This window comes from Fistularia commersonii, chromosome 15 (genome assembly GCF_037954325.1).
Source record: "Fistularia commersonii isolate RoL2024-O1a breed Wild chromosome 15, RoL_Fcom_v1.0, whole genome shotgun sequence".
NCBI lineage: Eukaryota > Metazoa > Chordata > Actinopteri > Syngnathiformes > Fistulariidae > Fistularia > Fistularia commersonii.
Window position 1 is genome coordinate 6,942,275 of NC_141298.1, and position 12,516 is coordinate 6,954,790.

The following is a 12,516-nucleotide window of genomic DNA, read 5'->3' on the forward strand; positions in this document are numbered from 1 at the left end:
TGGGAGAGTTGATCGGCAGAAACCAGATGGAGCGTTAGAGGGGGCACAAAGGTACAACTTTTGGGGTTCACCTGGATTACGTTTTGAAAAGGTGAAGCCAAACTTCTCAGAATGTCAAACAAAGGAGTGAAACCTGTTGAATCACATGGATTGAGGCTCAGGTGGAAGTTACCTGGGGCTGGTTCCGGTGGTGGATCCTTCAGCGTTGTTTGGAGGGTGCAGAAGGTCTTGGTATTGATCTCTGTACGGTGTTATGCGCTGATGAAAGGTTGTGCCTAAGGCCCCCTCCTCCGTTCAGAGACGGTTCTTCCGTTTTGTCAAAGATGGCTTCCTTGACTCCTCTCTCAGTGGCGTGGCACAGAGTGATCGCCCTTGGAACCAAACATTCCTGGTTTGAATTCCGGCTCCTCCTAACCTGTTGAAGTGTCGTTGAGCAAGACACTGAACCCCTAACTGCTCCCCTGGTGCTGTTCCTTATATGCCTTCTGCTCATGGTTCATCCATGATGGGGTAAATGCAGTGTTCAAATTTCATTAACGTTAAGCGTGTCTTCTTCTTCTCAAACCATCTGCCTTCTCTAGGCAATATATGGAGATCGCTGTCTTCATAGGAATCGCCCTTCAGATGTAGGTGGACTGCGGAGTCCTGTCCTGCAGTGGTGGCCCTCCACGCTGAAAGTTTTTCAGGGTGACCAGGAAACTCCAGATAATCTAGAGGGGCTATTGGTGCTGCACACTCTCTACTTTGACTGTATACAGGGGTAAATTTTGACTACATCTATATCGTAATGTATATCCTGTAGATATAGAGCAGGCATCGTTCTTCTTCTTCTTACAAGCTCTAGCGACCCCTGGGGTAGCTCTTGCATCACAGTGAGACTTTCTGGAAGCAACCTAGTGTTTTGCCCAACTGGTGTTTTGTCAATATCTGGGACTCAAACAACAGTAGTGCAGACATTACCAGACATTTGAAAAAGCCAGTGATGTTTGAGTTTGTCTTGAGTTTCTGAACTGGTTCTAAGATGAACCTCAAAAATCAATGGCAGAGACACAAATATTCATAGCTCGCCTCTCTCCAATCATCCATGTCTGTTCATTATTTTTATCACGTGTCGATCTCATGACACATTTCCAGTAGAAAACAAACCACCGACTGATTGCAACACATCAAGTACAAGTCCCCATTGGTAGCCTCCGTGTGAATAACTATTTGGAAATGTTTCTGCCCTATTTGTATTTGCAAACCTCAGCCGTGCGGATAAATTAAATCCCAACTTTCAGAGGTGTGAAGTTTTAATATAACCGGATGATACCAGTGTCCTGCGTCACAACCCTTACTTTGCACTTTCTTTTTTAACCATCGCCATACTTCCCTTTGGAGTATTTCCCGTAACCAAGCAACCAACCAGCAAGACAATGATGGTTCTGCTTCTTATTTTCAATAGCACACACACAGTACGGACTCATATGCACGGACACCTTCTTTGTTTGTGAATTCTTATCTTAAATATGTTATTGAGATTCAAGCTTGACTCACCAGCTCACTTCACCTAAAATGACTGGGAGTTGCAGCACTGAAGTTGCAGGCTTTTGTATAGGCTTTTGTACTTTTTCATTTTTATTAGTCAAATTTATAGATATTCTATCAGCTAATTGGCGGATACCCCAGCCTTTTTTGTATTTTATTTAGTTAGGGTTTGCGCATGTCTGTGAATGTGGATTGACTTTCCGCGAAACCATCTGTCGATTAAGCAAACGGCAGACATGGGGGGAACTTGAACCGAAGCCGATCAAACGAAAACTGTGAAAAGCCCGTCATAGACAGAGGAAAAAGGCGCTTTTGTGTCCATGAAAGAGGACAAATGAGACGTGCGTTGTCAAATGCAACACGTGAAAGGAGAAGTTAGTGATTCTAACATTGCAAAATGTTCATATGGAGGAAGTTTCAGTTTAGTGTCCAAACCAGTGATTTTCCTCAGGTATTTCAACCTACAACTTGAGCGCTGTTGGCTCCTCAACGTTGGCAATTCAGCACTAATAATTGTTCTTTTTGTTAAGCTGGGCACCAGGATGAAGTGAGCGAGTGCCAGTCAAAAATGGCAAGGGGACAATATCTTGTTTTTTGTAAAATAGCGGGTTACCAAACAACATCATTGATTCTCTCCCACTCATTTTCCATGTGTTTGAATAAGATGAACTTTAAATGAAAAGAAAAAAATGACTTCAGGGGGTATTACCCATATTGCTCTGGTGATAAGTGTATTGAAATTGATTTATCTGATAAGTATATTGGGTGACACAATAGCGCAGCGGTAAGTGCTTTTGCCTGTTTAAATTCTGTGTAGAGTTTGCATGTTGTCCGCATATCTGAGTTGGTTTCATCTGGGTTACCGGTCCGAAAAACATGCAGCAGGTTTACTGGAGACCCCAAACTGCCCATATGTGTGAAGGAAAGAGTGAATAGTTGTATTTATGTCTCTTTGAGTGGACCTATGATCGATCCAGGGTGAACCCCAGCTCTAGCCCAATAAGCTCCTGCACCCTTGTAAGCTGCAAAGATAAAGAATGAATGAATGACTAATAAGCTTACCATCTCTAAATACCGAAAAAACAATCTTATATATCAGTAGCATTTAAAGCCTGTATTAAAAGTGTGGGTTATCGCCTATCGCCAGGAATCTGAGCACATTAACTGAAAGCAAAATTGTAGAAATAATAGATATTTAAAATAAATGATAACGGACAATGTCAAAGTATTGAGTAAAAATTCAAGATTCAAAGTGTTTATTGGCACATGTACAGTGTAGAAACGTGTTTCCCTTTACGGTGAAATTCCTACTTTGCTGTCCGCAGTTAATTTGGATATGTGCTGATAGGAAGAGTGTAAACATTAAAATAAATATGATTAAAGATATGAATATGAACAGTGCAATAGTACAGTGGCACTGCAATAAGACATTTAAGTGCAGCTTGGTGTGCAACTCACAAAGTGCAGGTGCAAGGATGAGCGCAATATAGGTGGGGAGTACACTTTATATGTGCGAGAAGAATGATTGTCAGCTGTTTAAGAGTCCGACAGCAATCGGGTAGAACGGGTTCTTTAATCGTGTCATTCTACATTTCACACTCCTGTATCTCCAGCCGGAGGGTAGGAGTGTGAACAGTCAATGTTGGGGGGTGGGCGTGGTCCTTGGCGATGGAGGCAGCTTTCGTGTGGACTCTGAGATGGTAGATGCTCTGCAGAGAAGGCAGCGGGGGTTCTGGTGATCTGCGGTCTTTACCGCTCACTACAGGGTGTCTCCGGTCCAGACCAGTGATGCTGCCGAACCACACGGTGATGCAGCTGGTCAAGATGCTCTCAACAATGCAGCTGTAGAAGTTGCTGAGGATCTTAGGCGACATGCCGAACCTCCTCAGCCTTCTTGGGAAGTACAGCCACTGTTGAGCCCTCCTGACCGTCTGCGTGGTGTTGAGGGACCAGGTGAGGTCCGCGCTTATGTGGACACCCAGGTATTTGAAGCTGCTCATCCCTTCTACCTCAAGACCTTGGAAGAACAGTGGCTAATGAGGTCTCCTCTCCTTACCCATGTCCACTACCATCTCCTTGGTCTTGTCCATGTTAAGGATGAGGTTATTGTGCTCACACCACTTCACCAGACTGGCCCCCTCCATCCTGTGGGCCATTTCGTCCCCACCGGTGACGCGTCCTATCACTGCAGTGTCGTCTGCGAACAACAGGATGATGTTGTCCTCATGGGATGCGGCACAGTCGTGGGTAAACAGGGTGTAGAGGATGGGGCTGAGGGTACATCCCTGAGGAGTAACCGTGTTCATGATGATGCTGGTTGGGGTGCTGTTACTTGACAGACTCGGGTTTGCCAGTCAGGAAGTCCAGGAGCCAGTCTCAGAGGGTGAGGTGCAGGCCAAGGGTAGACATTTTATTTGTTAGTTTGTGGGGTATGTTGCATACGGCGCTGTAGTCCACAAAGAGCATCCATCTTTGTTTTCTAGGTGGGGGAGGGAGTAGAGGAGGGTGGAAGCTATGGTGTCTGAGGTGGACCTGTTGGGCCGGTATGTAAATTGTGGGGGGTCTAGGGTTTCCGGGAGCACCACTCTTTCAAAGCACTTCATGATGATCGGAGTGAGTGCTACTGGCCTGTAGTCGTTCAAAAACGGTCTTCTAAAAACAAAACAATAACAGATGAGTTCATTGTGCAGCTCAATCTTATTTTCTATTTTCATCCTTTTTATTGCTTTGCTGGAGGGGAAAACCTAGAATTCGGTCCAAAATTTCCCCAAGTAACAAATGGAATTAATTAAGAAGCTCCGTGTTTTAATGGAAAATCTTTAAAAAGAAAAATCACTGCAATATTTGCTGAATTTATATTTTTCCATGTCATCATCAGATTTGAAGTAAATCCCACTGCAGGTTTTTATGATTTACTACCAGCTGGTAAACAATATTGATACAATCTATTGTCTTCTTTTTCCCCCAGGGAGTCCGACTCGGAAAGTTCAGGCTCCGGCCCGGTCGATGTATCAGTCCTGGGTTGCGGTTCAGTGGCAGGAGACAGCGACTGGGACTCGGACCTGTCCGACTCCGATCCAAGTCGCTCTTCCAGAATGTCAGCTTCTGGCACCAAGTTCGGTGTGACGCGACCCAAGCACCTTCCGACCGAACCGGATTGGGATTTGTTCGGCGAGACCAGCGAACACGAGGTACTGAGCGAGCTCTTCACAGAGCAGGACAGAAACAACAACGGCAAAGCCAGGAAGGTTACTAGGGTTACTGCCGGCGCGGCAGTGGCACCGCCTGTTCCCACGGCAACTCAAGCTGTCGCAATGACGGCAGAGCCAACAAAGAAAGTCACTTGGCAGTTTAAACCGGCCCAGAGGTCAGTCTGCACGGGAAGCCGCAAGGAAAAGGATGCGACGTCTTCATCGTCGAAGTTAACAGAACTGGGAGGAGGCGACAGGCCTCCGCCTTCAACTTCATCATCCTCATCTTCGTCACCCTCATCTTCATCATCTGGTTGATGTGACTAGTGAACGTTTCAGGAGGTTTCGCCTCTTTCTCTCCGCACCGGTGGCTCGAAAAACCCTTTTATGCCTGTAAATTTGTAATTCTGCGTCGAGCCGCTACCATTGCCTTCTTGTGACCTTATAAAGGCTGCGTAAGGGTGTCGCTGATTGTCGCCTTTTCTTAGATTATCAAGTATAATCAACGTGAGATAGTGTGACCCTCAGGCCAACAGGATATATCAGGTCGAGAGCCCTGATACAATGTTCATGTAATGTTTGCACTGTGCGACTGTCGTTGGTTTTGAATCGGTTAAAAAGCCACTCGATTCTGTATCTGAACAATGAATTCCGTTGAATGTAATATTAACAACAACATGGTCGGGAGGTGAATCAACTGTGAATTATATATCAAACATCTCGGTTTGACTCAGCCGCGCTCAATCAGTGCGATTAATACAAATAGTCACTATTACTGCAACATACTGAGATCACATATTGATTTCATATATTTCCTTCCCGATAGTATGCCTCACTCTAACGCTTGTTGTTACTTATGTACTTTTAAAACGGACTTTTAAAAGCTGACCGAGACCTAACGTTACGGCGTGCAATGGATTTTATAGTCACATCCGTGTCAACACTTTATTTTAAACACAGAGGTAATTATAGAGTAATATATGAATATATTTACGTGATGAATGTGCAAAAGCGATCAAATAACGGATTTAGTAATAAAGGACTTAGTAATAACGTTTATTTAATTGCTTCATTTATCTTTTAGATTTGAAATTGTGAATGTAATACTTGAGCAATATACTAATAGAATCAACGGCTATTGTCTATTTCATGTGAAAAAGTGTTGTGAGCGCTGTTTAGCATTATAACTAGGTTTTATTTTTCATTCCTGCAGCCATATGCTAATTCTAAATAAAGATTTACATAGGCTACATGCATACAGAGTGCTATATGTAATGTTTTCAAAAACACCACTTAATGATTTATCAATGAGACTGAGGTTAAAATGACTAATAGTATAATTTGTACTTGGAATAATTGCCAAAATAAAAGAAATCCCACGATCCCCTTTGTAGCATATCTTCCTGGCATGTTTGGCTTTCGCTGCAAATGATACAAAAAAAAAAAAAAAAAAAAAGAAAGCCGGTCTTACCATATGGATATGTGATCCCTCCGGGCGAGACTACTATCAGTAAGCAAAATTTGGAAATTCAACAAAAATGCTACTGTGTGAATGTTGCGGCTCGCGTATTCACCACGTCATATCATGATGCAAATTCTGAGATTTTTTTTGGTCTTTTCAAGTCATAGCAGCGGCTACCTACCTGACAAAAAGCGTGGCGGCAGGCGAGTCAGCGAAGCTATCATGAGTCACATATCAGAGCCACATGTGTGTATCTGAATTATATTTAAAATGTTGATATTTCTGTGAACAAAGGAGTTACAGCGGGCAAATAACGTTTTCGACTTGTCGGAATGCACTCGATGACTTTTTGGTTACCAGGAATTAGCCTGGGCCCGTTTTCTGCTTATATCTGTTGACATTTTCAAGTACAGTCTCGCGGAGCAGTTATTTCCCCATTTCAGCACCTCGGGGCTCCATATAAAGATAAAAAGAACTACAGAAAAGACATGTTGTTTTTTTAAAAATATACATTATAGATGTCTTCTGAAAATGTCATTGTCATTTAATTTTTTTTCACTTCCTGTGGGTGTTGAAAAACGCTTGACAATATAAGCTGTCCTTTTAGGGGCACGTAAGCTTTTTGTAGATTGTGATCTAATCTAAGGAAAGACCAATAAGGAATATTACCAATGATATACTGGAAATGGTTTCCAAATGGCCGGACGGTTGTTTTCCATCTCGGAAACAACAGACAATGCGTACCTTTTGGAAATATTAATTTGCGGTCTGCTCAGTCTCAAGTGTGATCATACAGTAAGAGTGTTATTTGGATCTCTCGATTGAGGCTTTATTTCGACAGGTTGGGGTTTTCGACGCATTGGACCTCTTCGGTTGGACGCTTGGTTTTTGTCCCCAGCATTTCAGTTCAGAATTCAAACATTTTTCCAGCTATTATACAGGCAATTGATTTTATATGTATATATATTGTTTTTTTTTTACATTAGCACACCTTTGTATGTACCAGTAGGATTGTCTAATTAATGCATCCGCAACAGTTATTAGCATTATATATCCTGGACACTCTTTGAGGTTTTAATAGCATCCAAAAGCTATTTCTACATCCATGTTGCAAGAAGATGTCAAATCATAAAATGTCACATGCGCACATGTGGGATTTTCTGGACTGACTCTTTCTGAAAGCGTTAAAAATAAGAAGACAAAGGGGAATAAAAAAATGGTTCCCTGTCGACTCCACTGACAGGAGACATCAACCCGTACTACTGGGGTGTAACAGCGCTGTTCTCCTGACAGCAGAGACGAAATTGATTCTGGAATATGGAAATGCATTTCTAAAAAGGCTATTTTCCATTTACTGCAAGGCCACATTTCCAAGTGAGAGCCAACTATGAAAACAAATTTGACATTTTAAATCTAACACAATGCCGAGCCTCAGAGTTCCAGTTCCTCTGTGATTATTTAGATGGCAAAAAAAGAAAAAAAATCATATTTATGGTCTGATTTTTACCATCCTGACCACTTTTGTCGAAAAGAAAAAGAAAGAAAAAAAAGTGCCTTCTTGACGTCTTTTATATTTAAACAGTGAATTGAAATCAATGCAGGACGCAGAAGTACGGAGCTTTACGTTTTTGTTTTTTTTTTCCTTTTTCCAAAACGATCGACAATTAACTTTACGTATTTTATCCAGTTGTGCAGCTTCGGTCGTGTGAATCTGCTCCTGTACCTCCGACGCACAGTGCTTTCACATGCGTCGATTTTACAAGAATAAAAGTGGGCGTTCTGGAGGGATGGTTCTTTTTCCTGTCACGTCGAATTTCCCCCTTTCTTAAAATGAGGCAGCTGCATTTTGATCCAACCCCAGAAAAAAGATCAACCAGCAGCAACAAGTTCCAAAGAACATTTTTTTTTCCCTGAAAATTAAAGAATCACTCAGACAGTGGGTACAGGGTGCTGATACACAAGACACACAGTCGTGCCAAACATGTAAAATAATAACTACAATATTTTTCACACCGGGGTGCTTTCCTGTCAGAATGCCCGGTGGCTGCTATCAGGTCGGTGTTCCAAGCATCCCAGGCTTTGGCTTGTTTGAGGGCAGGACGAGAATTTTGCGGCATACCTCCGGCAATTCACCCCCCCACTCCAGAATCATGAATAAACAACGCATCCCGTTTTTTTTTTTAACTGAATACAACCGTTTGGACGCAGGTGACGGCTGTGTTCATTTTTGAACAGGAGCTCTCGCAGTGAAAGTGATGTATCTGATGAACTATTTAATGCATTTGACTTGATGTAGACAATTCGCTGTTCTTAGCGCTTCCACCAATCAGCAAAAAGCTCCGTGGTTCAATTCCAACAACGGGCTTTTCTGCGTGGAGTTAATTCTGCGTGTCTCTATATGATGCACGAATGAGAGAGTGAATGGTCATATGTTGCAACATAACATGTGAATGAGAGGGTGAATTCTTCTATATGACGTTTGAATAAGACGGTGAACGGTTGTATGTCTCTATATGATACATGAACGAGAGAGACGTGTGACGTGTGAATGCAAGGGTGAATGGACGTCTTCATGATGTGTCAATGAGGGGGGTGAATGGGCCTCACTACCTGTCTATATGTGACCCTGTGATCGATCGGGACCGATCCAGGGTGAACCCAACCTTCGCCCAATGACAGCTGGGACCTGCCTCCCATTGCCCAGACTGTAGGTGGTGTCGATAATGAGCGAAAGAAAGAAAACACCGCCCCGACGTCGCACAAATGAGGCCTCACAAACGTCGAACGAGGTGGCGCTAATCGAATTCGGATTAAGATTCCGTTCGTGTCTCTGCCCCTTCTCGTATAGTCACAGAGGCGTGTGGCGAACGACTCAAACACGTGACTGTTACTTTCATTTGAAGAAAGAGAATTCAGAACGATGTCATTTGGATTTATCAGGTAGAATCAGTGGTCATATTTTTCCTTCGTTCTAGTAAGTTTTCATTGGACGAAGACCCGACTAACCCATTGCTTCTGACGCGCTCCGCTTTCAAGAGTCGCGTATGAGCAATGTACTGGATGTATCCGAGCCGTACTTTCCAGCAGAACCACAGTTATCATCCTGTTCGCTTCGCTGTTTATATGCAACCGACTGCTTCCTGCCGTGTATCGAGGGGGGCGATGACCTGGCATTTCTTTGTTTATTTACCCCCCGGTCCTATTTTTACACACACGTTTCTCAACTCGGCACCCCGGTGTCGCTGCGGGGATTCATTCTGAGAGCAGTTGTTTGCACGATGCTGTTAATCAACCCAAACCTATGGGGGGGGGGGTTGAGATACAAACAACAGACGCACGCAAATGCGAGAGCCTGCTTTTTCATCGAAGAATTCGATCGGCTGCATGACAAAAATTCGTCCAAGTGGGGGAATGAGTGAGAAAGAAATTTGTAAGTATTTTCCTCCATTGAGGTGGTTAGTCGCATTTAACCGTGTCAATGCGTCCGGCCTCACTGTCAGATTTTACGGATGAATTTTTGCAAAAATGCGTAAAGGAAGTACGGTGTCAGTGTGGTGTTTTTTTTGCTGTTTGTGTAAAGACCGGGTTTCCCGTCAGAACGAGACCTGAATTCTTGGTGAATAAACGATGCTTTCAGTGACGTTGTACCGTGCGCTGTATCCCCGGCCATCATGTAAAAAAAAAATAAAGTACCTCCTTGATGTTAACGTGAATCTTAAATGTGTCACTCTGTGCATGTGATTGAAAATGTCAATGTTATATTCAAATGCAAATTCAAATTCAAAGGCCCTGGGCCGGATTTTTTTTTTTTTTTTTCGCGTCTTTTATATCACTCCAGATCAGATTTGTCAATGTCAGTGGTTCGGATGTTGGGTGCCAGGTAGAGGGACAGTACGCCGTTCCAACTAGCATTTTGATCGACAGCTCTGAAGAAACAAATCTCGGGGGGCTTGGACAGAAACGACATGAGCGACCAAAAAGATGAGAGGGCTTTTGATACAGCGGTCATGTAAAAAAAAAAAAAAAAAAAAAAAAATAGTAATAAGGGGGCTGGCTGAAATTGAAAAAAAAAAAAAAAAAAATTCGAAGACACTAGTGATCAATCTAGTTTGAAAAGACACTAGTGATCAATCATTTAACAGACGAGAGAATTATCAGCCAACTCTGTAGAATCCCATTATCTCTGCGATGGGAGAAAACACCCACGGCTATATTTTTTTTCGTCTCCTCGTCTGTGTGGAGATAATCCCGATGAACCTCCTTGGACCAACCGCTGTTCATCGGCGCAAATTGAAAAACATAAACTCAAGGGAAAGATACAAAGGAGGAGCCATTAATAACTACATGGGGATGATTCAACTGGGCTATGTCATTACGCCGGGGTGGATACAGTTGAACCTCGGGTTATGAACGTGCCTAATCATGAGCAAATCGCCTTACGAATGGATTTTTCTGTCAAATTTTGAATTGAGATGCGAATTAGCCTCGATATACGAGCACAAGAACAGACAAACTCACGGGCTTTCAATGTTTTGCCGTTGTAGCATGGCGGCAGTGGTGCATTGTACTCCGCGTTGTTTACGCCGTTCAACACCGTGTTTTACTGTTAGAAAGCTTTTTTTCTACTTTTTCAGTGGGTTAGCCCTCTCAAAAAGTGCAAGTGATTGCAGCGGTAAGAAAAAGTTATGAATTGCAGTCGAAATTATAGCTAAACGATCTGGCCAAGCACTACAACATGGCTAAGTCAACTCTGTACAACCCTGAGGAACAAGATGGCTGATGTGGCTAAAGGGGTGAAAATGAGCCGAACCTATGTAAAGTGAGCCTGCAGCTATTAGCCAGTTTTTTCTTGACTTTGGATCAGTAAATCCAGTAGAACCTCAGCTTGCGAATGAACAAATTGACCTACCAACCTTTCAAAGAGTTTTCTGTCAAATTTTGAATTGACCGGCGAACAAGCCTTGGTGCACGAACACATGAAAAAAAAACAACCTCACAGGCTTACCATGTTGCGCCGTTGTAGCGTAGCGGAGGTTGTGCTTGGTACGCCATTCTTCATCGTGTTCTCCTGTTAACACTTTTTTTTTAGTAAGTTAGCCCTCATTATGGCTCCCCAAAAAAGATAAAACCGCTTAAAAGTGCTCGAGGTCAATCTGAAGAAAGAAATTATAGCGAAACGATCTGGCCTAGCGCTACGACATGGCTAAGTCAACCATCGGTAAAACCCTGAAGAACAAAGATATGCTAAAGACGGCTGACGTGGCTAAAGGGGCGATAACGTTAATGAAATGTCTCAAGTTTTACAAGGAGTAGAGAAGTTATTGTTAGTTTGGAGTATTGAAAAACAGCTTGCTTGAGATAGCATTAGTGAGCATCTCATATGCAAGAAGGCTTTACTTTTGCTGATCTAGTGAAGGAAACGCAGAGTACAAGTACACCAGAAACACAGTAATAATTAACATTGTGGCAAGTCAACCTTCTGTATAATAGAAAAGTGATTGTTAGTGTGGATTTATGAAAGACTGCTTGCTGAGGATAGCGTTACCGAGTGTTTGTTTTGTAGGGGGAAGGTTCAAGAAATTTGACAGAGAAAATCAATATCCCACTTTCGGAAAATTGCCCAACAAAGAGCAAGACAAATTTCTCTAGATTGTTTTCTTGTTCAGGGAGCAGCCACCCGCCCACCAGCCATCCAACCGCTTCAGATGACATAAAAAAAGAGACGGTACACCAGAAACACAGTAAGAATTAAGGTTGTCTTTAATTCCTTTCTGTATTTTTGCAACAAATAAATCCATAAAAAAGTTTCAAAAGAGTACAGTATATTTTTGGGGGCCTGAGAACGGATCAGCGGGATTTATATTGATTTCAATGGGAAAAACGGATGCGATCCGTGAATAAACATTCGTAAGCCGAGGTTCAACTGTACTTGCATTTGGCACCGAAGTAGCTCTCAAACTAGATCCTTCCTCCGCTGCTTTGCTTGTCTTTCCCGAAAGCGAGGTTCAGCTCCAGCCGGTCTATATTTGATGTGAAATAGACTACACCCGGGTAAAATGGGACGCAACCGGGCTCCTTCTGAGCGGGTGGCTGCAGCGATTTTGTCCAGGCGGGGTTGGGTTTGCTCTGGAGCCTGTGTGTTGTCGTCCACGGGCCCGAATATATCCATTTCCACCCCAAACACCAATCCCACGCCATCCATCCTGGAGAAGGCGGCGCCGACCTCCACGCATGATGAAGATGATCATCCTCCTTCTTGGGTAACACTAAAATGTCTGTTTCTATAGCAGGTAATCCTTTTTGTGTGTTTCGTGAAACCTTTGTTTGGTTTACTTA

At 43.0% G+C, this 12,516-nt stretch overlaps 1 protein-coding gene across 2 annotated transcripts in view; it reads left to right on the forward strand.

Moving 5' to 3' along the window:
* Nucleotides 1–6,101, forward strand: part of LOC147226325 (uncharacterized) — a 33,614-nt gene extending 27,513 nt beyond the window's left edge. For both annotated transcript variants that reach the window (XM_086160155.1, XM_086160156.1), the window contains one exon: nt 4,496–6,101. In XM_086160155.1, the coding sequence (XP_086016281.1) occupies nt 4,496–5,036 (541 nt within the window). In that variant the 3' untranslated portion in view covers nt 5,037–6,101. The remainder of the gene's footprint in view (nt 1–4,495) is intronic.
* Nucleotides 6,102–12,516: the final 6,415 nt, after the last annotated feature.